General features: G+C 44.1%; 1 protein-coding gene and 1 pseudogene across 1 annotated transcript in view; both read right to left on the bottom strand.

Annotated features, from left to right (window-relative positions):
• LOC130117027 (protein Aster-B-like) overlaps positions 1–23328 on the bottom strand; it is a 95538-nt gene extending 72210 nt beyond the window's left edge. The window contains exons 1-5 of the mRNA XM_056285163.1: positions 23216–23328; positions 21219–21468; positions 20312–20332; positions 17103–17123; positions 6407–6491 (exon numbers count right to left, since the gene is read on the bottom strand). Of these exons, the coding sequence (XP_056141138.1) occupies positions 6407–6491; positions 17103–17123; positions 20312–20332; positions 21219–21468; positions 23216–23328 (490 nt within the window). The remainder of the gene's footprint in view (positions 1–6406; positions 6492–17102; positions 17124–20311; positions 20333–21218; positions 21469–23215) is intronic.
• A 464-nt stretch (positions 23329–23792) lies between these two features.
• On the bottom strand, positions 23793–26148 carry LOC130117026 (G2/M phase-specific E3 ubiquitin-protein ligase-like; annotated as a pseudogene).
• Positions 26149–26736: the final 588 nt, after the last annotated feature.

Genomic DNA, 26736 nt, shown 5'->3' with positions numbered 1-26736 from the left:
TGTTCATCTTTACTTTAGCTCTCTTCCATATTCTCTGTCCCAGGTCAATCTTCTGCTGAACTGAGTCAGGGTACAGGGCCTTTAATTCATATGTCAGTCTCTTTGGCATGCGTCTGTCCCTAGAGGGGTTTCTCCTGACCCTTATTGACTCGGAAGGTAAGGCTTTCACTTGGGGAGATTTCTTTTCCTCTTCATTGTTGGATCTTTGAGATTTATTCTCCTCCTCTGGCTCACTCTGATCACTCCCACTCATTTCATCCAGTTGCCCCATACCAAGATCCTCCTCAGTCTTCTCCCTTCCGCAGTCTTCCCCATCAGACTCACTGCATGACGCGCTGGCCGCCTCATTGGGTTTTCCTGTTTCACCTGTCTGTCCAGACTCCATGGGAAAAAACACGCACTGGGTAAGAAGGTTTTGATGGACAACCCTTTCATTCTCACCATCCTTTGACTGAATCACATATACTGGAATTCCAGGCTGTTTCTTTACCACAATGTAGGGCTGTGGTTCCCACCTGTCACCCAGCTTCTGTTTGCCTTCCACATGGCAAACTTTCAGCATATGCCAACACCCTCTCAACACCGTTCTGAATCTGAGCCAGCACAGCTTCAAGGCCTTCTCCAGATGCATCTGTCTGCAACAGGAAGGGCAACTTGTAGTCCGGGTAGCCCAGCACTGGAGCTGATGTGAGCCTCTCTTTCAGGGATTGGAATGCCCCCTCACATTCTTCAGTCTACAGAAACAGTGGCTCAGGAGCAGAAGGTGCTTTCTTCCTTCCCCTCATCTTCTTTTTGGGATCTCCCGAGGTGAGACGATACAGGGGCGCAGCCAGCTTTGCATATCCCTCCACGAACCAAGGAATTGCAGCACCTCCTTGCAATTAGTGGGTCGTGGCCAATTCTTCACTTTGCTTATTTTCTCTGGGTCTGTACGGATTCCTTCAGCAGACACCGGGTGCCCCCAGGTAATGCACCTCCTCCCTCATGAGGTGGCACTTTGAAGGCTTTAGCGTTAGGCCATGTTCCCGCAGTCTGTCAGACACCAATTGGAGTCGCTCAAGGTGTTCTTCAAAAGTCTTTGAGAAGATAATGAGGTCGTCCAGGTAGATGAGGGTATGTGTGAAGTTCAGATCACCAGAGCAACAGGTCATCAACCTCTGAAACATTGATGGGGCATTCTGCAATCCAAATGGCATCCTGTTAGCCTCAAAGAGACCCTTTGGTGTGCTGAAGGCTGTTTTGTACTTGTCATGTTCTGCCACCTCCACCTGCCAATAACCAGAAGTCAGGTCGAGGGTTGAGACATATTTAGCCTGGCTGAGAGATTTTAGTGCTTCCTCGATTTTAGGGATGGGGAATGCATCTCCGGTGCTACAGGAATTGAGTTTCCTGTAGTCGACACATATTCTCAAAGACCCATCCTTCTTTGTGACAACTACAATTAGTGAGGCATATGGGCTGTTGCTGGGGCGGATCACTCCAGCCCCCTCCATGTCTTTGAGGAGCTTTCTGACATCCTGGCACTGAGAAGGTGGTATTTTGCGATATGGGAGGCGAAATTGTTTTGCATCTACCAGGGGGATTTAATTATACTGACTCCGGAGAAGGCAGTTGTACAGACTGGAGACAGGAGTACTGATGGCGGTTGAGGCAGAGCAGGTTCTCTGCATTTATTAGCTTCCTCACACACAGCACCACTCGCAGCATACAAGCAGCTTGTAATACAAAATGGAACTGGCTCTACAGTAGCCGCGGAGGGACAAAAGACTCAGAATTCGGCAACACAAGAAAGAAGAAATATGTGCCGACAATGCAAGATCCCCCTCTGCCGGTGATTAAGTGTAACTCACTTCCTTACATAAACAGAACTGGATCGCCACCCTGGGGAAATAAACCTAGCACAGGGAGACAGAGAACAGGGGTGCTCTCCAGGTTCAGAAGACCGCCCTCTCTATCGGCCCCCACTACCGGCACTGATCCTATCCAACGTGCGATCCCTCAAAAATAAATGGATGAACTTTTGTCATGAACACAAACCGACAGAGACTAGAGACTGCTCAGCCTTCTGCTTCACCGAGACATGGCTGGATCAACCGGTCCCTGATTAAGCGGTAACCCCCCCGGCTTCACTATTGTAACCGGTTATTTTCTTAGCCGGTGCGGGATTCGATACGAGGTGTACTGCACCACAAGGCGACATCACTAACCGCTCGACTAAAGGGTCAGCCCCGTTAGCTAGGGGCTAACGTGTCTTATTAGTAGTCTACACTATCTGCACAGCCACAGGTCGGTCGCTGGTGTAACAACACAACAATCCTTCGTCGCTGCTGCTCTTATGATCTTGAATTCACCAGTTTGAAATGCAGGCCACCTTACCTTCCCAGAGGATTCACTTCAATTGTATCAGTTGTTGTTTACACCCCACCACAAGCCGGTGCTGACACAGCCATTAGCCAACTCTCGCAACACATTCCCCCTGTTGAAACCCCAACCCTGACACGTCTGTCATCGTGTGAGGTGATTTCAACCATACGAACCTGTTCCTCGAACTACCGAACTAGGAGCACCGAGCCGCTTGCCATGGCAGAGGAAACAAAACGTTGGGTCGCTGCTGCATCTCCGTTTCAGACGCTTGCTGCGCATTCCCGAGGGCTCCACTGGGAAGTCCGACCAATTCCCGAGGGCTCCACTGGGAAGTCCGACCAATTCCCGAGGGCTCCACTGGGAAGTCCGACCACGCCGTGTTACTCCTCATCCCAAAACACACACACAAGCTTACATCCATCAAGAAAACCTCCAAACCTGCCACGTCCTGGCCCATGGACGCCATTGAAACGCTTCGAGGGTGTTTTGAATGCACTAATTGGAACATATTTAGTGCAGCTCGCGACTCTCTCGATGAACTTACTGAAACGGTGACGTCATACACCAAGTTCTACGAGGAAATGTGCATCCATACCAAAGCCGGTACATTTCACGACAATAAAAAACCCTGGTTCTCCAAAGAATCACACCTCCTGCACAAAGAAAAGAACTGGGCGCACAAAAACGGAAACAGGATCAGTCCGGAGCAGCCAAGTATAAGTTGCGTGCTGCAATAAGAAAAGCAAAGTCCAGCTACGCAACAAAACTCGAACAACCATTCTCTTCCAGTAACCCCAGAGCAATATAATAATAATAATAATAATAATAAATCAAACTTATATAGCGCTTTTCTAACACTCAAAGTCGCTTTACAATAAACGGCGATGAAACAAGACAACAGATAAACATAACACAGACACACAAGGGTGGATGGGAAGGGGGGGCTACGTAAGGGAGGGGGGGGGCTACGTAAGGGAGGAGCGGCAGTCACACATGACGCCAGCAGTACTCTCCGACTTAAACGGATACAAAAGGGCAACAAAAAAACAACAGGTATCCACTAGGCAGTTGCACTCTTTAACCCATAGCTGGGGGCTGGTTCGTGGGCATCAGGGAATATCCACAATATGGGAAACATTTAAGGAATGACAGATCACAAAAAACGCCTTGCTCCCCTCCACATAAATTAAATACGTTTTATGCAAGGTTTGACAAACCTATTCCACCAGCCATCCCCCCTACTCGTCCAGTGCCACCCTTCTGCAACCAGGAGGATGAGGTGAGAGCAACATTCAAGAAGCTGAACATTAGGAAAGCAGCAGGGTCAGACGGCATCAGTCCCGCTTTGTTGAGCCACTGTGCAGCACAATTGGCCCCAATATTTTCCACCATATTTAACACCTCTCTAAGCTAATGTACAGTCCCACAGTGCTTCAAACTCTCTACCATCACTCCTGTGCCAAAGTCCTCAAAGATCACCTGCCTCAGTGACTTCAGACCAGTTGCCCTAACATCTGTGGCCATGAATGCCGAACCCTAAAATACCCATACAAATGAAAGGAGTCCCCATCACCACCACCGATTCTTTTAAATTCCTTGGAGCATACACCAGCAATAACCTGAAGTGGAAAATTAACACTGAACACATCATTGCAAAAGCTCAACAACGACTTTACTTTCTTAGGCAGCTTAAAACAGACCGGATCAGACCTCAACTGCTCGTTCTGTTTTACTCAGCCATTATCCAGTCCATCATAACATCGTCTATTACAGTGTTACAATATTATAGTGTTACAGTATTACAGTAATACAGTAATACAGTATTACAGTATGGTATGGCGGCACGGACAGTCAAACACGGAGAAAACTGCAGCGGATTGTCAATAAGGCATCCCAAATCATAGGCAACCTACTCCCCTCAGTTGAATCTCTACATACTAACTGGACTGTAAAGCGAGCAAAGAAGATCACCTCTGACCTCTCACATCTTGCTCATCACCTCTTCCAGCTCCTTCCCTCAGGGAGGCACTACAGGTAACTGTCAACTAAGACTAAACACTTCACAGTTTTTCCCCCCTAGCCATAAGGACTCTGAATTCCTCCCTACAGTCCCTCCTCACACACCATTGGCATAAACACCACCATTCACCTGTTATGCCTGATATGTTTATTTCTGTTATTGTGTAACTGTATTGTTCGTGGAGTGTTGTTGTCCATGTATGTATTGTGCTGCAGAGTGTAAAGTGTACCAAAAACAAATTCCACCGGCCTTGGTCATGTGGCTAATAAAATGATCGATCTATCTGTGTGTAATCTCAATAAAGCTTTGAAGTACAGAACACTCATTACACAGAAATAACGGCGTAACTGCTGAGTTAGATGAAGGTAACTGAACTATGGTGAGTGGGATTACTGGGGCTCCTCTCTGTCTCTAAATTACTTCCTTATCATTATAATGTGCTGTTAGATATGATCTGCATCAAACACTGACTGGGATAAATTCATAAAACCAGGTATTTTGGATCCTTATCTTTAGCCGGGGTGAATGGTAGTTGTCAGCTGTTAAAGTTGAACACAAGGTGAATAGCTTGTGCTCGTGTAGAGGACAACAGCAAGGAGACGAGACCACTTCTCCTTTTGACCACAGACGTGGGCTCGTTTATTTCTCCACAAAACTTAAAGTGCACAGTTCAAAAACCTAAACCCCGCGTCTATCCACAAGCCCCCTCTGCTAACCCCTGAACCCACCGTCTTAAAGGGACAATCTGTGGTCAACATGGTGAGCGTCTCCCCTGGCTAAAGTAGGTCACTACAGCATCTTTACCTTGGGGATGTTACTCAGCAGGATGTCCATCTTCACATGACGCCCATTCCCTCCGTGTGGCACAAACCATTCAACACGTTTTGTGAATTCATCTCATACAGTGTTTGATGTAAATATTTAACAGCACGTTATGATTACAAGAAAGCAAACTAAAGATACAGAAAAGCCTCTACTTTACTCATACATTAGTCAAACATTACCAGTCAGCTTAGTTCAATTCCATCTCTTTTACTCACATATTACTGGATGATTTCTGCAGAATGAATGACCTGTACTTGAAAGCATTACTGAAACACTTCTCATGAAGACAGCTGGAGTAATGTGAGTCGCAGCTTTATCTTGATAGTGAACCTTAAATCAGTACTTTTGCCAAGGGTGTTATATTTTATATGTTATCATTTCATTATGCTTTCTATGTGAATACACACTTGAAATTTACCATAAAGAGGATTTGCAAAATATCTTTTCCATGCAGCCCCAGTTGAATGTGGTGGAGTTCAACAGTCGACAAACCTTTATTTTTTGCAGTGTGTTTCTCAGACAACACGGGGAGCCCTCAGTTTGTTCATGTGTTGGATTTATTTTTTACAGCGTGTTTCTCAGACAACACCGGGAGCCCTCAGTTTGTTCATGTGTTGGTTTTATTTTTTGCAGTGTGTTTCTCAGACAACATGGAGAGCTCTCAGTTTGTTCATGTGTTGGATTTATTTTTTGCAGTGTGTCTCAGACAACACGGGGAGCCCTCAATTTGTTCATGTGTTGGATTTATTTTTTCCAGCGTGTTTCTCAGACAACATGGAGAACCCTCAGTTTGTTCATGTGTTGGATTTATTTTTTACAGCGTGTTTCTCAGACAACATGCAGAGCCCTCAGTTCGTTCATGTGTTGGATTTTAATCATAGCCAAACGTTAGCCACAGAAAATATTTTACAAGGGTGTTTTTTTAAGGGGCAGACAGGACTAGCAGCAGGTAAGGCGTTCTTAGCATTAGCTTCTACTGGGAAGTTCAGAAACTCGACCTTGCTTCGGCATTGTTGGGAGTATGCCAGATTTTGTGTCTAGGCAATTCCAAGCATGTCACAGACCGATGATGGCACACATACATGACTTATTTTAGCAGGTGGAAAATCCAGGGAAACAACAACAAGAGTGGCACTTGCATGTAATGCTGGAAATGAGTGTAGTGTATTGTGTTGTGGCTGTCTTCATCATACACACCCACAATGAGGCGCTCCGTATCTGGCAGCTGCTTGAAGAGCTTCCTGAAGTCTTCATTGCGCTGCTTGTAGGTGGGACTCAATACCTACAGGACACACACAGGGTCAGCTGCAGTCCAATTAGAAACCACTAAAAACACCGTGTTTGTGTTCACCAGAAAGTAGACAAACCACCCACATGTAAAGTGTACATCTGTAATGTTTTCCTTTTTAATGACATGGACATATGCTGTTGTTGGTTTTTTTTAATACTTTTTAAGATACTTTTAAAAATAGTGTTCTTTGCTTAAGTTGACACTTTACTGACTTTACTTTTTAGTGGGCAAGTGACTGATGACAGTAGATATACTATGATCGCAAAGAAAATCGTGAATCGATACATGTGCATACGAGACAGTGGGCATTCGAGACAGTGGACATATGAGACAGTGGACATATGAGACAGTGGGCATACCAGACAGTGGACATACGAGGCAGTGGACATACGAGACAGTGGACATATGAGACAGTGGACATACGAGACAGTGGACATACAAGACAATGGGGATATGAGACAGTGGGCATACGAGACAGTGGGCATACGAGACAGTGGACATATGAGACAGTGGACATATGAGACTGGGCATATCAGACAGTGGGCATACGAGACAGTTGGCGTACGAGACTTTCGATTTACGGGACAGTGGACATATGAGACAATGGGCATACAAGACAGTGGGCATATGAGACAGTGGGCATGCAAGACAGTGGGCATACGAGACAGTGGACATATGAGACAGTAGACATACGAGACAGTGGGCATATGAGACAGTGGGCATACGAGACAGTGGGCATACGAGACAGCGGACATATGAGACAGTGGACATATGAGACAGTGGACATACAAGACAGTGGGCATATGAGACAGTGGACATATGAGACAGTGGGCATATGAGACAGTGGGCATGCAAGACAGTGGGCATATGAGAAAGTGGACATATGAGACAGTGGGCATATGAGACAGCGGACATATGAGACAGTGGACATATGAGACAGTGGACATACAAGACAGTGGACATACGAGACAGTGGGCATACGAGACAGTGGGCATATGAGAAAGTGGACAAAAGAGACAGTGGACATATGGGTCAGTGGACATATGAGAGAGTGGACATATGAGACAGTGGGCATATGAGACAGTGGACATATGAGACAATGGACATATGAGACAGTGGTCATACAAGACAGTGGACATATGAGACAGTGGTCCTATGAGACAGTGGACTCAGAAGACGGACTATTTCCCACAGCGTTTGAGTGGCAGTATTTCATACCATTTACAAAACGTCTCACCAGGTTGTACTGACCCAGACTTCTTTCTCTTTCTGTCCTTCTTTGTCCTCCTCTTTTGTGTGTCTCAGACAGTAAATAAACACATGGGGCGAGCAAACAGTTTTATTGTTCAGTGTGGTCGTAAATACGCCTTCAAACAGCAAGAGGACATTCAGAGGGACAAAGAAGTTTTTTGTTTGTTTGGGTTTGTTTATTTTTGTTTGGATTTTCCCCCTTTTTCTCCCAAGTTGTACTTGGCCAATCACCCCACTCTTCCAAGCCGTCCCGGTCTCTGCTCCACCCCCTCTGCTGATCCGGGGAGGGCTGTAGACTACCACATGCCTCCTCCCATACATGTGGAGTCACCAGTTGCTTCTTTTCACCTGACAGTGAGGAGTTTCGCCAGGGGGGTGTAGCACGTGGGAGGATCACGCTATTCCCCCCAGTTCCCCCTCCCCCCTTAACCGGCGCCCTGGCTGACCAGAGGAGGCGCTAGTGCAGCGACCAGGACACATACCCACATCCGGCTTCCCACCTGCAGACACGGCCAATTGTGTCTGTAGGGACGCCCGACCAAGCCGGAGGTAACACAGGGATTCGAACCGAAGATCCCCGTATTGGTAGGCAACGGGATAGACCGCTACGCTGCCCGGATGCCCCCCCCCCCCCAAAAAAAACCAAATACCAGTGTATTTTAGATTTTTTGGTGAACGGTCCCTCTGAACAAAGGAATAGGGTTTACAGTGATACTGTCACTTTAAGACCGAATTACAAGTGTCCATTCAAATTCAGTATAGACTTACGTCTTTCTCTCACTGGCAACCCATCCCCCCAAAAAGTGACTTACAGCGAGGACCTGTTCTGAGTCCCAGTCCCAGCAGTGCCAGTGGTGTGACTCGTGTTGTTGAGGCTGCATAGTCAAGGCCTCCCAGTCACACACTGGGTCTGCATCTGTCCAAGTGTCCATAGCTGAAAGACTGTCAGTGTGACTCTCCAGCTGTGTCGTCTTATTTCTTTCGTCCTCCTTACATTCCTCTGTCCTCTGAGACGTCTGTGTTGAGTCTAGCTTCCCTCTCTACAAGTTCTGTCTTCTAGGTATGAAAAGAGACATCGCTGAACATGCACAGATCAGACCCTCCCTGCACCTCCCAGCACCTCCCAGCACATGCACCTGAGCTGACAAGACTGGGAGGATTGAGACTAAAATGGTGCTAATTCTTCACTTTGGCCCCAAGGACACTAAAAAAGGGAACAAAAAAAAAAGAATGGGTAGAAAACTCTGAAGCACTTGACAGTTAGGAGGAAAAAACAGATCTTAAAAAACAAAACTTGTCAACAGTTTGGCACATGAGCGAGCAGAGGATCTCAACGCCCTTTATGAGGCGATGAGCAGCGAGAGAGGCGTAGCTGTCTCCTCAGCAAGGTCAGTACTCCAAAAACACACTTCTTATATCACTGAAGCAAAAGAATTCCTTAAGACAGGAAGGTCCTCCTGCAATGTTGGAGCTTTTTAGAAGCAGATGTAATGCCATCTCTCCAAATCCAGATCCTCCCCCTCATATCATGTCTCCAGAGAACAGAGCGGGAACCTCGCTCCTCCTTCCGTTATTACCACACCAGGTCAGCTCTGGCCTCGCACCGAGTGGTGGTAACACATATTCCTCGTGTCCAACTGGGAACCGGGCTCACAAAACCCAAAATATCAACTTCCAGTCATTTCTGTCTGACAGCCGAACATGTGTGGAAACGTGTCTTGAGGGGCGAGGCGTAGGAGGCGCCAGTGTGAGTGTGTTTTTGTGGGCAAAGACAGAAGAGGGGAGGGAAGGGGGAAGGGAGAGCAGGGTCAAAGTTCATCACAGTTCAACAGTGTGTGTGTGTGTGTGTGTGTGTGTGCGTGTTTTCTCACAATTGGTGGGGTGTGCTTTCTTGGAAGCCCCTACAAAAGCCATTCTTTATTCCTTTTGCCTTCCTCCCTCTCTCTGGATGGGACCTTTCACGAGTCAAACCAGCAGAAGGAAGTTGTGGAATCAACCAGCTTCCTGGAGATTCGTCTCTGCCCGCCCCAGTGACCCAACTTAACCTCCACACAGAACAAATCTAAGCACAACACAATTTTGTGTGTGTGTGTGTGTGTGTGTGTGTACGAGAGGCCGTCTAGGCCATAATTCTCAACTACCCCTCTGACACACTATCACACTCTCTCTCACGCCTCTCTCATGTGTGCAGGTGTGTCTGCATGCACGTGCATGTGCTCGTGCATGTGTGCGCATTCATCTTTCTTTCTTTCTTTTCTTTTCTTTTTGCTCGTGTGTATCTGTAGTAGTTTTGGGAAAAACAAGCTCCGCCTTGTTGCCATGGCACGTTTTCTCTGGATCGTTGAGGTTTTGTCTGCAGGGAAACAGCATTACATCGAGAGCCATCATGTGAGTGTGTTTGTGTGTGTACATCTGCTCACTTCCCCTTGTCATTCTGTTTCCCTTTTTCCACTTCAAAGTTTCTCCGTCACTCTGTCCCAGCTCCACCATGTCCTCCACTATCTCTGTCTGTCCTGTTTCTTGGAACTGCTCTGCTTTCCAGGGAGCTGTGGGACTGGAGCTGAGGTCAGTGCTCAGTCATGAGTGTGGGAGGGTGCGACTCTCATTCCAGAGAGGAGAGTCGCATGGTGCAGCTTCCCCCACTCATCCAACACTAAATCTTCTTACCTTCTCTCTCTTCCCCTCTTCTACAAGCCCCCACCCCCATCCCCACCACCAACACCAGTCTTTATTGCCTTATTTATTGGATTCTTTTGCTGACTTTAGTCAAAACCCTGATGATGTCTGTCCAAGGCTAATAGATGGTGCAGTTATATGACTGAATCACATCACATTGTGTATTTTGAATTGCCCTTCCATTGTCGTGACACCCATCCTGACCTACCACAGCCACTTTCCATCTTTAACCAATCTCAAATGCACAAGTTATAACTTCTGAATGATATCTTAGTACCCACACCCCCGTCATCATTACAGGTTCTATGCTTTTACATTCATGTGTTTATGTCAGGCGTCCTTTTCTGCACAGGCCACTACTAATAACATATATATCTTGTGTTAATGTGAGGCGTCCTTTTCTGCACAGGCCACTACTAATAACATATATATCTTGTGTTTATGTCAGGCGTCCCTTTCTGCACAGGTCACTACTTATAACATATATATCTTGTGTTAATGTGAGGCGTCCTTTTCTGCACAGGCTACTACTAATAACATATATATCTTGTGTTTATGTCAGGCGTCCTTTTCTGCACAGATCAATACTAATAATATATATATCTTGTGTTTATGTCAGGTGTCCTTTTTTGCACAGGCCACTACAAATAACATATATATCTTGTGTTTATGTGAGGCGTCCTTTTCTGCACAGGTCACTACCAATAACATATGTATCTTGTGTTTATGTCAGGCGTCCTTTTCTGCACAGGTCACTACTAATAACATACTATATGTCTTGTGTTTATGTGAGGCGTCCTTTTCTGCACAGGTCACTACTAATAATATATACACTACCGTTCAAAAGTTTGGGATCACCCAAACAATTTTGTGTTTTCCATGAAAAGTCACACTTATTCACCACCATATGTTGTGAAATGAATAGAAAATAGAGTCAAGACATTGACAAGGTTAGAAATAATGATTTGTATTTGAAATAAGATTTTTTTTACATCAAACTTTGCTTTCGTCAAAGAATCCTCCATTTGCAGCAATTACAGCATTGCAGACCTTTGGCATTCTAGCTGTTAATTTGTTGAGGTAATCTGGAGAAATTGCACCCCACGCTTCCAGAAGCAGCTCCCACAAGTTGGATTGGTTGGATGGGCACTTCTTTGAGCAGATTGAGTTTCTGGAGCATCACATTTGTGGGGTCAATTAAACGCTCAAAATGGCCAGAAAAAGAGAACTTTCATCTGAAACTCGACAGTCTATTCTTGTTCTTAGAAATGAAGGCTATTCCATGCGAGAAATTGCTAAGAAATTGAAGATTTCCTACACCGGTGTGTACTACTCCCTTCAGAGGACAGCACAAACAGGCTCTAACCAGAGTAGAAAAAGAAGTGGGAGGCCGCGTTGCACAACTGAGCAAGAAGATAAGTACATTAGAGTCTCTAGTTTGAGAAACAGACGCCTCACAGGTCCCCAACTGGCATCTTCATTAAATAGTACCTGTTAGAGCCTGTTTGTGCTGTCCTCTGAAGGGAGTAGTACACACCGGTGTAGGAAATCTTCAATTTCTTAGCAATTTCTCGCATGGAATAGCCTTCATTTCTAAGAACAAGAATAGACTGTCGAGTTTCAGATGAAAGTTCTCTTTTTCTGACCATTTTGAGCGTTTAATTGACCCCACAAATGTGATGCTCTAGAAACTCAATCTGCTCAAAGAAGTGCCCATCCAACCAATCCAACTTGTGGGAGCTGCTTCTGGAAGCGTGGGGTGCAATTTCTCCAGATTACCTCAACAAATTAACAGCTAGAATGCCAAAGGTCTGCAATGCTGTAATTGCTGCAAATGGAGGATTCTTTGACGAAAGCAAAGTTTGATGTAAAAAAAATCTTATTTCAAATACAAATCATTATTTCTAACCTTGTCAATGTCTTGACTCTATTTTCTATTCATTTCACAACATATGGTGGTGAATAAGTGTGACTTTTCATGGAAAACACAAAATTGTTTGGGTGATCCCAAACTTTTGAACGGTAGTGTATATCTTGTGTTTATGTCAGGCGTCCTTTTCTGCACAGGCCACTACAAATAACATATATAGCTTGTGTTAATGTGAGGCGTCCTTTTCTGCACAGGCCACTACTAATAACATATATATCTTGTGTTTATTTGAGGCGTCCTTTTCTGCACAGGTCACTACTAATAACATACTATATGTCTTGTGTTTATGTGAGGCGTCCTTTTCTGCACAGGCCACTACAAATAACATATATAGCTTGTGTTAATGTGAGGCGTCCTTTTCTGCACAGGCCACTACTAATAACATATATATCTTGTGTTTATGTGAGGCGTCCTTTTCTGCACAGGTCACTACAAATAACATATTATATCCTGTGTTTATGTCAGGCGTCCCTTTCTGCACAGGCCACTACCAATAACATATATATCTTGTGTTTATGTCAGGCGTCCTTTTCTGCACAGGTCACTACTAATAACATATATATCTTGTGTTTATGTGAGGCGTCCTTTTCTGCACAGGTCACTACAAATAACATATATAGCTTGTGTTTATGTGAGGCGTCCCTTTCTGCACAGGCCACTACTAATAACATATATATCTTGTGTTTATGTCAGGCGTCCTTTTCTGCACAGGTCACTACTAATAACATATATATCTTGTGTTTATGTCAGGCGTCCTTTTCTGCACAGGTCACTACAAATAACATATATAGCTTGTGTTTATGTGAGGCGTCTCTTTCTGCACAGGGCACTACTAATAACATATATCTTGTGTTTATGTGAGGCGTCCTTTTCTGCGCAGGTCACTACAAATAACATACTATATATCTTGTGTTTATGTGAGGCGTCCGTTTCTGCACAGGCCACTACAAATAAAATATACAGTGCTTCCGGAAAGTATTCACACCCCTTCACTTTCCCCAAATTTTGTTATGTTACAGCCTTATTCCAAAATGGATTAAATTCCTTTTTTTTCTCATCAATCTACACACAATACCCCATAATTACAGAGCGAAAAAGGTTTTGTAGAAATTTTTACAAATTTATTAAAAATAAAAAACTGAAATATTGCATCTACATAGTAAGTATTCACATCCTTTGCTATGACACTCAAAATTGAGCTCAGGTTCATCCCGTTTCCACTGATCATCCTTGAGATGTTTCTACATCTTGATTGGAGTCCCCCTCTAGTAAATTCAATTGATCGGACATGATTTGGAAAGGCACACACCTGTCTATATAAGGTCCCACTGTTGACAGTGCATGTCAGAGCAGAAACCAAGCCATGAAGTCAAAGGAATTGTCTGTGGACCTCCGAGACAGGATTGTATCGAGGCACAGATCTGGGGAAGGGTACAAAAAAAATGTCTACAGCTTTGAAGGTCCCGAAGAGCACAGTGGTCTCCATCATTCATAAATGGAAGAAGTTTGGATCCACCAGGACTCTTCCTAGAGCTGGCCGCCCAGCCAAACTGAGCAATCGGGGAAGAAGGGTCTTGGTCAGGGAGGTGACCAAGAACCCGATGGTCACTCTGACAGAGCTCCAGCATTCCTCTGTGGAGATGGGAGAACCTTCCAGAAGGACAACCATCTCTGCAGCACTCCACCAATCAGGCCTTTATGGTCGAGTGGCCAGACGGAAGCCTCTGCTCAGTAAAAGGCACATGACAGCCCGCTTGGAGTTTGCCAGAAAGCACCTGAAGGACTCTCAGACCATGAGAAACAAGATTCTCTGGTCCGATGAAACCAAGATTGAACTCTTTGGCCTGAATGCCAAACGTCACGTCTGGAGGAAACCAGGCACCTCTCATCACCTTGCTAATACCATCCCTACAGTGAAGCATGGTGGTGGCAGCATCATGCCGTGGGGATGTTCTTCAGTGGCAGGAACTGGGAGACTAGTCAGGATCGAGGGAAAGATGAATGGAGCAAAGTACAGAGAGATCCTTGATGAAAACCTGCTCCAGAGCGCTCAGGACCTCAGACTGGGGCGAAGGTTTACCTTTCAACACGACAACGACCCTAAGTACACAGCCAAGGCAACGAAGGAGTGGCTTCGGGACAAGTCTGTGAATGTCCTTGAGTGGCCCAGCCAGAGCCCAGACTTGAACCCCATTGAACATCTCTGGAAAGACCTGAAAATAGCTGTGCAGCGACGCTCCCCATCTGACCTTACAGAGCTCGAGAGGATCTGCAGAGAAGAATAGGAGAAATACCCCAAATATAGGTGTGCCAAGCTTGTAGCTTCATACCCAAGAAGACTTGAGGCTGTAATCGCTGCCAAGGGTGCCTCAACCAAGTACTGAGTAAAGGGTGTGAATACTTATGTACATGCAATATTTCAGTTTTTTATTTTTAATAAATTTGCAAACATTTCTACAAAACCTTTTTCGCTTTGTCATTATGGGGTATTGTATGTAGATTGATGAGAAAAAAAAGGAATTTAATCCATTTTGGAATAAGGCTGTAACATAACAAAATTTGTGGAAAGTGAAGGGGTGTGAATACTTTCCGGATGCACTATATATCTTGTGTTTATGTCAGGCGTCCGTTTCTGCACAGATCACTACAAATAACATTTATCTTGTGTTTATGTCAGGCGTCCGTTTCTGCACAGATCTCTCCAAATAACATATATGTAGTGTCTTGAGTATCACTGAGACAATGCCTGCATGTCTTGTTACACTGTTCATACCTTTTTGTGTCTATTTATGATTTTAGAATGACCTGTACTACCTTTATCTACCTTGCAGATGCCAGTGGACAGAGGTATGATTTGTGTTGTTGTTATTCTTGTTTTTCATTAGTATTGTCTTTAGCTGAGGCCAGAGTAACTTATCATCACAAAAGAAACATTTCATTTTGGAAAGGAATAAGGATGAGTTAAGCCACAGTCTAGAAAGTCCTACAAAATAAAAAAGAAAAGAAAGTATTTTCATTGTTGCTAGCTCTCTTATCTGCATTTGATTTACATATTTTATAAATTTACGAATTATACTTTTTTATATGCATCTAATTTCCTCTCACAGTCCAAAGGCATGGCTGTTAGGGGAACCGATGTCTCACCATTGATTAAAATAGTGATTAAGTGACTGAGTGTATGGCTCATATGATGGAGTGACAAGCTGTCCAGGGTGCCTCCCTGCCTCCCACCAAGTTCCTGCTGGCAAAAATACTGTTTGAACTGCCAAATACACAGTTGAAAGGATTATTTTGTTATTTTGGGCAACATAATTCAGATACATATAGTGTTCACCTTTTTTAACCACAGATATGCATTGGAATTTATAGCTGAATGGATGCTTTAATTTTGTGTGCTGTCATGTTTGTACCCTCACAAGAGCTTGTGTGGAGCAACAGCTACGGTGCTGTGAGCTTATCAGAATGAGTGAGAGCAGAATCATAAGTACACTCAGCTGTTGTTATTTCCAGTACAGTAACAGCCTCCTTCGCCTCATCACAGACCAGCATTTTCGAGCACATCACTGAGAAGTGTATGGGAAATTTAAGTGGCCATCCCTTTGCTGATGAAACTTGGACAGACAGAGAGACCCGAGAGTCCCTCTGTAAACTGCAGTTCATGCTGCTGGAAGGATTTACAGTATCGCTCAACAATGTGCCTTATTGTTTTTCCCTGCTTTTCTGCTGCCCTCAAACATATTTTGGATCAGTTATGAGCTGTGAATGAATGGATAAATGAGAACATTTCCACATGCACGCTCATGTATTGTACAGACACACAGGCATGCACACACACAAATACATAATATGTGTCTATATGTATAACAGATATGTATATACTCACAGACTACAGCGTTCTATATTTCTGTTATTCATGTGACAAATACTGCAAACCTGCTGACAGGTTTATTAACTGTGACACAAACACAAATGAATAAATTACCTTATATTTTGAGTGTCTTTAAGATTACATGGCTGTTTCTCTCAGTTTAAAGAGTAACTAAACCCTAGACCATTTCAGTGAGTTTGCTGACATCTATGGGTTAAAAACTACGTAAAGGTTAAAAGCATGTCAGGCTGGTCTTGGTACTCTGTGATGTAAGCATAGCAGGATAAACACATGCAGATAATAACACTAATAATGAGTCTTTTTGATTTAGGTGTGCCAGAACATGCATCAGCGGTGACAGACAGACGGAGCCAGTACTAACAATTTTTAAAAGTACTGTCAATGCTGGTTGTTTGGTACACCTATGCCCAACAGACCGATTATTAATGTTGTTAACTGCAGCTTGTGTTTATCCTGCTATGCTTACATCACACAGTACAAAGACCAGCCTGCCATGTTTTAACCTCCACATGGATTTTAACCCAAAGCTGTCAGCAAACTCACAAAAATTGTCTAGGGTTTAATTATTCTTTAACAACTTCGAGTTAAAATAGCAAAGACTGCAGTTGGAACCTGAAAGACTCTGCCTTATTATATCACAAGAAAGAAACATGCACCCGGATGTGCATTTGGCTCTGTGCAGCAAAGACTAATAGAACGAGAACATTGTGTGACTGACTCTTAAAGACAAATGAAGTTTAGGACAGCACGTCTAAGTGCCGTGACAGAGCACATAACCACTCACGCCTAATCATTTTTTCAAGACGTTACATCAGACAGTGACTCACTTAGAAGAGTTAGAGAGAATTGAACTTACATTGTACCAGCTCTGACTTTTCTGTAGTCAAAACGAAGAGTTGATGTGGGGGTCGAGGAAAAAACGAGAAAGACAAAAGTTAGAAATGCTTGAACTTTGACTTGAAGACTTTTAAGTTGATTAAAATAATTGATAGCAATAAAATATTAGCAGAGCACGCCATAGTATCATGGAAGTGCAGCAGCAGGGCTTGGCCATGAGGTCAGATTCAGGCCAAAACACCAGCCTGGGTGTTTCAAAGCAAGAATGCATTAGAAAATCCCAATTTGTGCAATGTGATGTCACTGCACATTTTTCAATGGGATTGCACCTTTTAAGTAACACATTATATCATCCATATTACATACACAAAGTGGCAGTAAAATGTTGCAGAGATAAAGCATTAAACATTTCAAAAGCTACAGTCGGTCAGTTGTTGACCAGGGATACTTTAACTTATGTGAAACAACCACAGTGTACACACTTTGAACAAAAAGAAAAGATATCACACACACCCACAAAAAGCCCCAACAACTTTTGCATGTCTTGTTGTCGTGTTAGTGGGTAGCCGTGCTTCTGAACAGGACGCTCTCAAAGCAAAGGCACTGGCGAACATGTCAGAAAAAGACTAACGGAGTTTTGCCGTCAGTGTTGGTTTTGCAGGAATATGGTGGTCAGGTACTCCGACCACTCTCTCACACACACGTAGGAAAACAGATGTTGTTGTCTGTGCGTCTCCGGGTCGTCTCCTGATCTTCTTCACACTTGTATGGACGGTTCTGTGGGAGACCCTGCTCATATTTACAAATGATAACGGAACAGCCTAGAATAAAACAGCTTGTCAACATGCATGAGCGTATGTACATATTAGAGAGATTATGTTTTATAAAACGTTTTTTGGGTTTTTTTGTGGATTTTCCCCCCCCTTTTTCTCCCAAGTTGTACCCGGCCAATTACCCCACTCTTCTGAGCCGTCCCGGTTTCTGCTCCACCCCCTCTGCTGATCCGGGGAGGGCTGCAGACTACCACATGCCTCCTCCCATACATGTGAAGTCAGTCACCGGCCACTTCTTTTCACCTGGGAGAGAGGAGTTTCACCAGGGGGACGTAGTGTGTTGGGGGATCACGCTATTCCCCCCTGTTCCCCTCCCCCCTGAACAGGCACCCCGACCGACCAGAGGAGGCGCTAGTGCAGCGAGCAGGACACATACCCCCATCCAGCTTCCCACCCAGCAGACACAGCCAATTGTCTGTAGGGACGCCCTACCAAGCCAGAGGTAACACAGGGATTCGAACCCGGGAACCCCATGTTGGTAGGCAATGGAATAGACCGCCACGCTACCTGGATGCACTTATAAAACATTTTTTGACGTATTTCAGAGTAAGAGCTTGTTTTCCAATTATACCCATATAGGAACAAAAAAAAAGAATACGTTAGATTCGACAACAAGTTGTGTAAACACAACAGAGGACTCAGTGTCGTGGTGTCTTAGTCCCTTTCTCAGCCAAGGAATAAAATGACCATATCGTTTAAAATGAATCATAATTTGTTTTCATTGCTATGTTTTTGTTGGGAGTGTGTGCACACAGATTGTCTATTGTCTGTGAATAAACAAGACATGAGGCATAGCAGAGGTCACAGGTCATCATAAGTCACAGTATCACCGGCCCGACTGCAGGGGTGTACAAACATACAAGGCAGCTCATTGAACACAGGTAATAAGTACGGGGGCGGACAACCTCACAGATCATACAGGAAGTTGCAGGTCAGGTGTCCATGTTGTTGCGTTGTGTTGTGTTGTGTTGTGTTGTGTTGTGGGGTCAGAGGGAAGTAGATGACAGAAAACATGAGTGCTTACTTTGATCAGGTTTAACCTGTCACACTGGAAACAGAATCCACACACAGACACAGAGGTGGTCGTGCATGTGTGGGGAAAGAGAGAACACGTGAATGGAGACATGTATTAGCTGTGATGACGGGGGGGGCAGGCGATCTAGCATGCGCATGGAATTGGTTTGAACTGCAGTTTGTCTCCCTTGTGTTTACTTGCAAGGTGCACTATTGACATATGTACTTGTGTGTGTGTGTGTGTGTGTGTGCGTGCGTGCGTGCGTATGTGCGTGCGTGTGTGTGTGTGCGTGCATGTTTGTGTGCGTGCGTGCGTGCATACATGCACCCATGTTTTATGAGTATGTTTTTATGTGCACGTCTGCCGTATAAGCACCATCAGCATCATTAAGCCCTCGAGCCAAACACCTCGCAGCCAAATAAACACAACAATGCTTTCTTCAACGAACATCACAAAACAGGATCAGTGTGTGCAGAATATGGGATAGAATATGGGCTATATTATGGGATAGAATATGGGATATATTATGGGATAGAATTTGGGATATTTTATGGGATAGAATATGGGATATATTATGGGATATAATACAGGATAGAATATTGGATAGAATATGGGATAGAAATGGGATATTTTATGGGATAGAATATGGGATATATTATGGGGTAGAATATGGGATATATTATGGGATAGAATATGGGATAGAATACGGGATAGTATATGGGATAGAATACGGGATATTTCATGGGATAGAATATGGGATAGAAATGGGATATTTTATGGGATAGAATATGGGATATATTATGGGATAGAATACGGGATATAATATGGGATATTTTATTGGATAGAATATGGGATAGAATACGGGATATAATATGGGATATTTTATTGGATAGAATATAGGATAGAATATGGGATATAACGAGCAGATTTAACAGACAGGTGCCAATACAGGGAGTCATGAGTGCAGAGGTGAAAAGGTAAAGTTGCATTACAGTGGCTGGACTTGTACATAAAGGAAATTAGCAGAAACTGAAGTTTAATTAGTAGATGGTAATTAGTTTGGGAATTTCCATTAGGTGGTGCAGCTAACAAAACTGAAATTAAGCCCGGCTCCAGAAATCATTGAACAATTCATTTATTTCATTAAATGAATCTATTGATTCATGTGCATCAGGATACCGCTCAGACAATATTTGTTAACGGCAGCTGGCAATTTGTTTGGGAATTAGGGCAGGTTACGGAGGAGTTAAAAGATGTCAGTAGGAAAAGTGTACCATAGAAACAAACTAGGGCAGCTGATAATAGTAGCAAAATGGTTCATCAAAGATGCACTTGTCATATCCCAGACAGAAGAAAACCCCAGAAAGGAATGATGCTTACTTTAGTATGCCGCTTGTGAGACTATTGCATGCATGAGAAGGAAAGAAAGAAGACAGAATCAAAAACATTGCCAAGTACAAAAGCAACAAAACAAAAGAATCAATGATTTATTGATTTGTGATCAGGATGACGAAGAGACTAAACAATCACTCTCTAGGTTGGTGACCAAAGAAATGGGAAATGGATCAAACAATGAGAGGATGCATGATTGGAAAATTAATTCCTGTGGGAATAGCCATAGAAGGGAATGGAGTAATGAGGAGGAGAAGGTTATGCCAAGTATTTTCACTACATGTTAGGCTCCTAGAGTGAGATGCAAGCATCTACAAGTTATTTGTGGGGAGAAAAAGATGCCTTAACACAGATTTATACACCACCATCCAAAAAACTTTTTTTTAAACTACGCAAATTGCTGATATGATAGAAGACCTAATCGTCTCTTTGGTAACTTGACATGGATTTGCAAATTCAATACAGGTAACACAGTGTGTCCCTTTACCAGTATGAGTACTCTACTGGGAGATTAAATGGGAAAACAACACAACACAATGGGTACATGGTTCAAAGCTGGTTTGTTAAGTTTGGCCCTGGTTTGATGACTGCCATTGAACCCAACCATGCTCTGCATACTGACTTACAATGGCTTGAAATGGTAAGGGTTACGGTTTGCAGATCTTTGGAAATCCATATGTGTAAAGAGGTTCTGGTTAAATGTGACAAATGCTTCACGACAGAGAAATCTTCCACTGTCAAAGTAGCGTTTGCACCCTGGACAGGGAGGAAGAGGTGCGGCATGAAAGCGCTCAAAGGCACTTCCGAATATGAGCGTGCCCACTGGGGTGCAGCGGTTGTCACACGTTGAAGGCTTTACACCGCTCTTTGTACTCGAATGTGTGCGTTTGTTCACCTTTGAGTTCTTGCCACCGCTACGGGAGTTGGTGTTGGTGGGATGGACAGACTGGGAGCAGCTGCGTTGATGCTGGGACTGCTGTTGCTGGGCCAGTGGTTCGGGGGTGGTGGGGGACCTCTCGTGGTCTGAGGAGCCCTTCTCCACCATGGTGTTCTCACATTCGGGGCTCAGCTGGGGTGTGGAGGAGCGCGAGCGCTTACGCAGGACAGGCGAGCAAGTGGGCGTGCTCGAGTTTGGGGTGGCAGTGCTGATGGACAGACACAAGAGGTGCAGTTAGACAACAAGGCTCATGAGCCTCATTCATGAGCCTGCCCACCTCATGAACGAGCTTCAATCAATGGGCGATATGAGAAGCCGTGTAGGACAGAAACATTGGAGTATTTGTACACACGCGCTGGAGTCTGCATGCCCACACCACTGAAACTCTTACACACATACTACATTCTCCACTAGTGCTTTACCTCTGAAACAAGCAGTCACATACACTTACCATGTCTCACACAACTCAAAATATAATTTCCAGTGTTTTGTTCTGAATTTGTCAATGGGGGAAGAGACGATTTTTGGGGGGGGTGAGTGAAAATTTTCAGTGTCTGAGACGAACCATTTTCAGTGATACCGGAAGCTTATTCATTGTCACCGGAAGTTAACACGGCGTCTCATAAAAGAGAGGCCTACTTATTGCATTAATCTCTGTAGCTTCAGGTATGGACAGAACAATGCGCAAATTATTACTTGCTTACTTACTAATATTTTTTATGACCCGCGACCAAACTTTAATAGTTACTGCAAACACGGACGATGTTGTCGATATTTTACGGAGCATCTTACGCTGTCTTGAAGGAATGCAGGCTGACCCGACGGCTATGTATTTCGAACAACTCGGGGCCCATGCAAGAACGGTACTTTCCATCACAAGTATTGTCCGCCAGAATGCTGGCTTGGAGGGAGGCGAGAGAATGTACATTATTACTGGAGTCTTTATGTCAGCACATATTTGTAATTCTGCAACAGCATCAGGATCAGATGACAGAAAGTGAGACGACCGCCCTTGCACCCACTACCAACACAGGAACGCCTGGTCGTCCACGCTATGATTTGACAGCGGAACAGATTCATTTATGTTTGGATCTTGGGTTTAATTGGCAAGGCATTGCCTCCCTTTTTCGGATTAATCGCCGTACTTTGTTTCGCCATCGACAACGTCTGCGTATCCCATCTCTCCAGTACACCCACCTCTCAGGCGAGAACCTTATGTCAAACATAAGACGCATTTTGGAGAACACTCCAAACGCAGGTGAGACCTCCTATGTGCGGGGCAGCCTGCGCTCCATGGGGATTCGCGTGCAGCGATGGAGAGTTCGTGAAGCCCTGCGTGTTATAGACCCAGTTGGACGATGTGTGCGTCACAGACAGGCTATTCGCCGCAGGGTTTACACTGTAAGAGGGTCGAATGAGTTATGGTATGTTAATTGCTATTATTATTATTATTATAAAGCCAGTGTGGCCATCATTCACAATGTCAGAAAGAAATCAACATAGCCCTATCACTCAATATATGTCTTGTCATATTCTTTCACAGGCACATAGATGGCAACCATAAATTGATCAATTGGAGAATGGTTTTCCACGGATGCGTTGATGGGTACAGCCGAACCATTATATACCTAGGCTGTTTAACAACAGGGCATCCAGTGTGCTAACGCTCTTTAAGGAGGGAGTGCGCAACTTTGGGATGCCATCAAGAGTTCGATGTGATCGTGGGACGGAGAACGTGGAGGTCGCTCGCTTCATGCTCGGCAGGAGAGGACTACATAGGAGAAGTGTAATCGTTGGCCGCAGCGTGCACAACCAACGAATCGAGAGACTATGGGCGGAGCTAAATCGTGTGGTTTCTTATTTCTACGCAGACCTGTTTACGTTCATGGAAAACCAAAACTTGCTCGATTCGCTGTCAGAGTTGCACATATTTGCCCTGCACTACGTCTACTTACCACGCATCCAAGGATCGGTTAGGGAATTCCGTGATCAGTGGAATCATCATGGGCTGTCTACTGAGAACTACTGGACACCACTGCAGTTGTGGCTCAGAGGAGCCATTGGCCATATTGGACAGGATGTCACAGGTGTCAACGGTGTGTTGGACCCTATAGACCCCCAGGGTGGGCTTACAGCTGACAGTGCAACATCGACTGATATCCAACCAAATAGCATAGTGGTTCCCGGCAGTACATTTCATGTGAATGACTCTACAATGATGGAGATCCGTCAAACAATCAATCCTTTAAATGACGATGGAAACTATGGGATTAATCATTTTGTCGCTTTAGTACATTTATTGGAAACAAGCCATTCCATTGGATTGCTAAACATGTTGTCTTAGCACATGAAAATAATTGTTAAAAAAAAAAGTTCAAAACCAGTGCATCAATGCATTCATTCATGTATACTCCAGATGTAGTACTTTTACCTGTGTAACTTCTGTGAAAACAAACTAGAGAAACTAGAATATACACAACTAGAAACTAGAACATCTGCAAGTGCATTATTTTAAATCAACCATTTAAGATCTTAGGCCATTCCAAATCCTTGGGTGTTCTGAATGGCAAAATGCATAGCGTTTTTGAAATCATCATAGCTGGCATGGATTGGCAAATGTAGACAATTAATACATGTGTTGGCTGTTGGATATTTTCCACCGTTGTGCAAAAACTCCACCGAGGGCTGTGGTGCGAAGCCAATTGGTGGCACCATATTGGACCCCGTGGCAAATGTCAGTATCTCCTGTAGGGTTGTGGTCCCTGATTCCTCTGATTGGAGAAAGACAGACAGACATGCACACTTATATACCTCCAATGACTGACCATCTCAAATAGTATGAGATAGTAGAGAAGTGCCCACATTCCACCACATCCTGTCTATTTGGAATTACTAAAACACAAATTATTATATCTACCTTCTGCGTCTTGGAGGAAATCTCTCCAGTACGCTACGACTTTGTTTTCCTCTCTTCTCTATTGCTGCCAGTTTCCGACCATCTGATTTCGAAAAGGTCATCCATGTTATCAGCTGATAGACCATCTGGGGTATAACAGAGGACCTTGCGAAACACGTCTGAGTGAAGCTGGATTTTCTCAAGAATACCGAGGGTTTTCAGTCCCTCTCTGAATCTACATACAATGTTTGGGTAAAAACAAACAAAAAACATGAGGAGTCTAGAAGAGAAGAGCAAGACAAGTAATTGTAGTAACAACAGCAACAGTAGCTGTAGGGATTTCCACATCCATGGTCATTGGGGTGTGTAGACAGGAAACAATCCAGGTGTGGCCAGTGAAACTGATTATGCTATGCTATTGCACTGCATCATATTTGTAAACACAGCAAACATACCTTTCAAAGGGTCCCCTCACACGAATAACATGGAACATCATAATGTCTTGTACTAGTTGATCCTTGTCAGCAAGAGAGCTCAGGTTCCTCAAGCAGCCAGCAGTAGCAAGATAGTCAGTAAGTGGTTCTACTGTTGCTTTGAGCTCACCAAGAGTTTTGGCCTCAGAAATCTGTGGGGAGCCATTGATGAATAAGTTAATTCTCTCCCTCTACACACACACACACACACACACAAACCAATATCAGTTATAATAAACTCTAAATCAGTACAGCAAAGGTTAAAGAGATTGTTCCCTTACTGTGAATGCACTTACATTCAGTTTACAAAGGAATCCACTAGGAATCACTGATCAATGTGCTAGATTATGCTGGACCAACAATTTCAAAGTTCACACCCGTTACAACAATCCCTCAAAATACTTCTAACACACCTGTTCCAGTTTTTGGCGCAATTCGAAATCACCAATGTCCTCTAGAACTGGTCTGGAGCCCGTGTGCGATCCAATCAAATAGGGTCTCTGAAAGGAAGGAAGGGGATGGGCCTCCGTGGACCAAACATACAGCCACCGCTGTGCCAGCATGGTAATAGAGATCTTCACGTAGAGCTGGATTAGACAGAAACCAGATTATCATTGTCATTAATTATGGCTAGCCAATCAAATTAGTTACCCAGTTTCTCTCACGTAAGGGTATACAAACCTGTGGAATCCAGGGCAAGGTTTAAGTGTCCCTCCTGCCCCTCAAACATGTCACACTGTGACAGTGCCTCTACAAGTAATCTCAAAAATTCACGTTTTGGGCCCCCTAGATCTATAGCCTCTTCACGCGTGCCCTTATCATCAGAGAACTTTATGGTCATCGTACTGCAGGGGTTGTAAGTCAGCCTCCGAAACCCACGGATGGCACCATCCAGAACATTTGCTCTGTTGATATTAAATTTGCAGATGTCCTTGCTGTTAATTTTCTCAGCAAGCTCCTCCAAGATTTGGGCAATCGTGACATCGTTTTTGGGGCGTCTACAAAATTAATTCCAAAAAACATAATTATAGCCATCACATATATATATACATGCCTAGTTATGTCATGAAAAATGGTTCAAATGGCCTACAATCTCTGCCAATTGTTAATTACCATCAGGGACGAAACAAAAATAGGCAGGAATTTTTCCTATTGTACACTCATGCCATTTTATGTTCAACTATATTATAATCCTGTTTTGTTTAACTGAGGTAAAGCAAGCAAAGACAAAACACACTTACGCCTGGTCTTCCATGCTGGCAACAATGGCAGTATACAAATCCTCATCTTCCTCCTCGGATGAGTCTTCAATCAGGCTAATGTACGTTCCATAATTGCTTCTTACTTGGCCACTTGTGGATGGCTGTGCTGGATATTCTGAAGGCAACTGATGAGGGGGTGGAGTCTCGTCTTTGGAGCGCTGAGGGGGTGGAGTCTCGTCGTTGGAGTGGTGAGGGGGTGGAGTCTCGTCGTTGGAGTGGTGAGGGGGTGGGGTAAGAATGGTCTCCATGTCTTCCATCACTGTCAGAAGTGTCACTTGTGACAGACTTGGAAAGAAAACACCAACTGTTACTGCAAGAAGCTGAGGCATGTAATTAACATAATTTAAGTAAGACTAGCATAGTTGCATAGCCGTATATACAGTGCTATTTTTCGTGAAATTACTCATGTAGGTTTTTCAATGCGTTACGCTCACCTGAAGCAATTCTGATGGCCTGACATATATGCAAGCTCTTTTGAAAATTTGATGTATTAGGCCGGCATCCAGCTGCTGTCCTCTGCATAATGATGGAGCCACAAGCTTGTTTCCACATGGCATGAGTATTTGCAAGCTGAGAAGGGAGAAAAAAGGTTTGAGAACATTATAACCCATTTATAAGTTATTACCACCAAGGCTAAAAGAGGAAAATCCGGTGCATTCGTCCTGCCTCAAACACGAATTACGATACAGCGCCATGTTATAGAGCCGAAATTGCAGTGTATGACTACACCCCGGGCCCGACGTTAAGCGGATAGTGACCGGCGGACAAAGCATTCTGTGAAACATGTAGTTCGCCACACAAATGGACTTGACAAATAGAACCTGAAAGTTTCAGAGCGTGTTGCA

The sequence above is a fragment of the Lampris incognitus genome, chromosome 8, assembly GCF_029633865.1.
Source record: "Lampris incognitus isolate fLamInc1 chromosome 8, fLamInc1.hap2, whole genome shotgun sequence".
NCBI lineage: Eukaryota > Metazoa > Chordata > Actinopteri > Lampriformes > Lampridae > Lampris > Lampris incognitus.
This window is presented reverse-complemented; position numbering and strand designations above follow the sequence as displayed.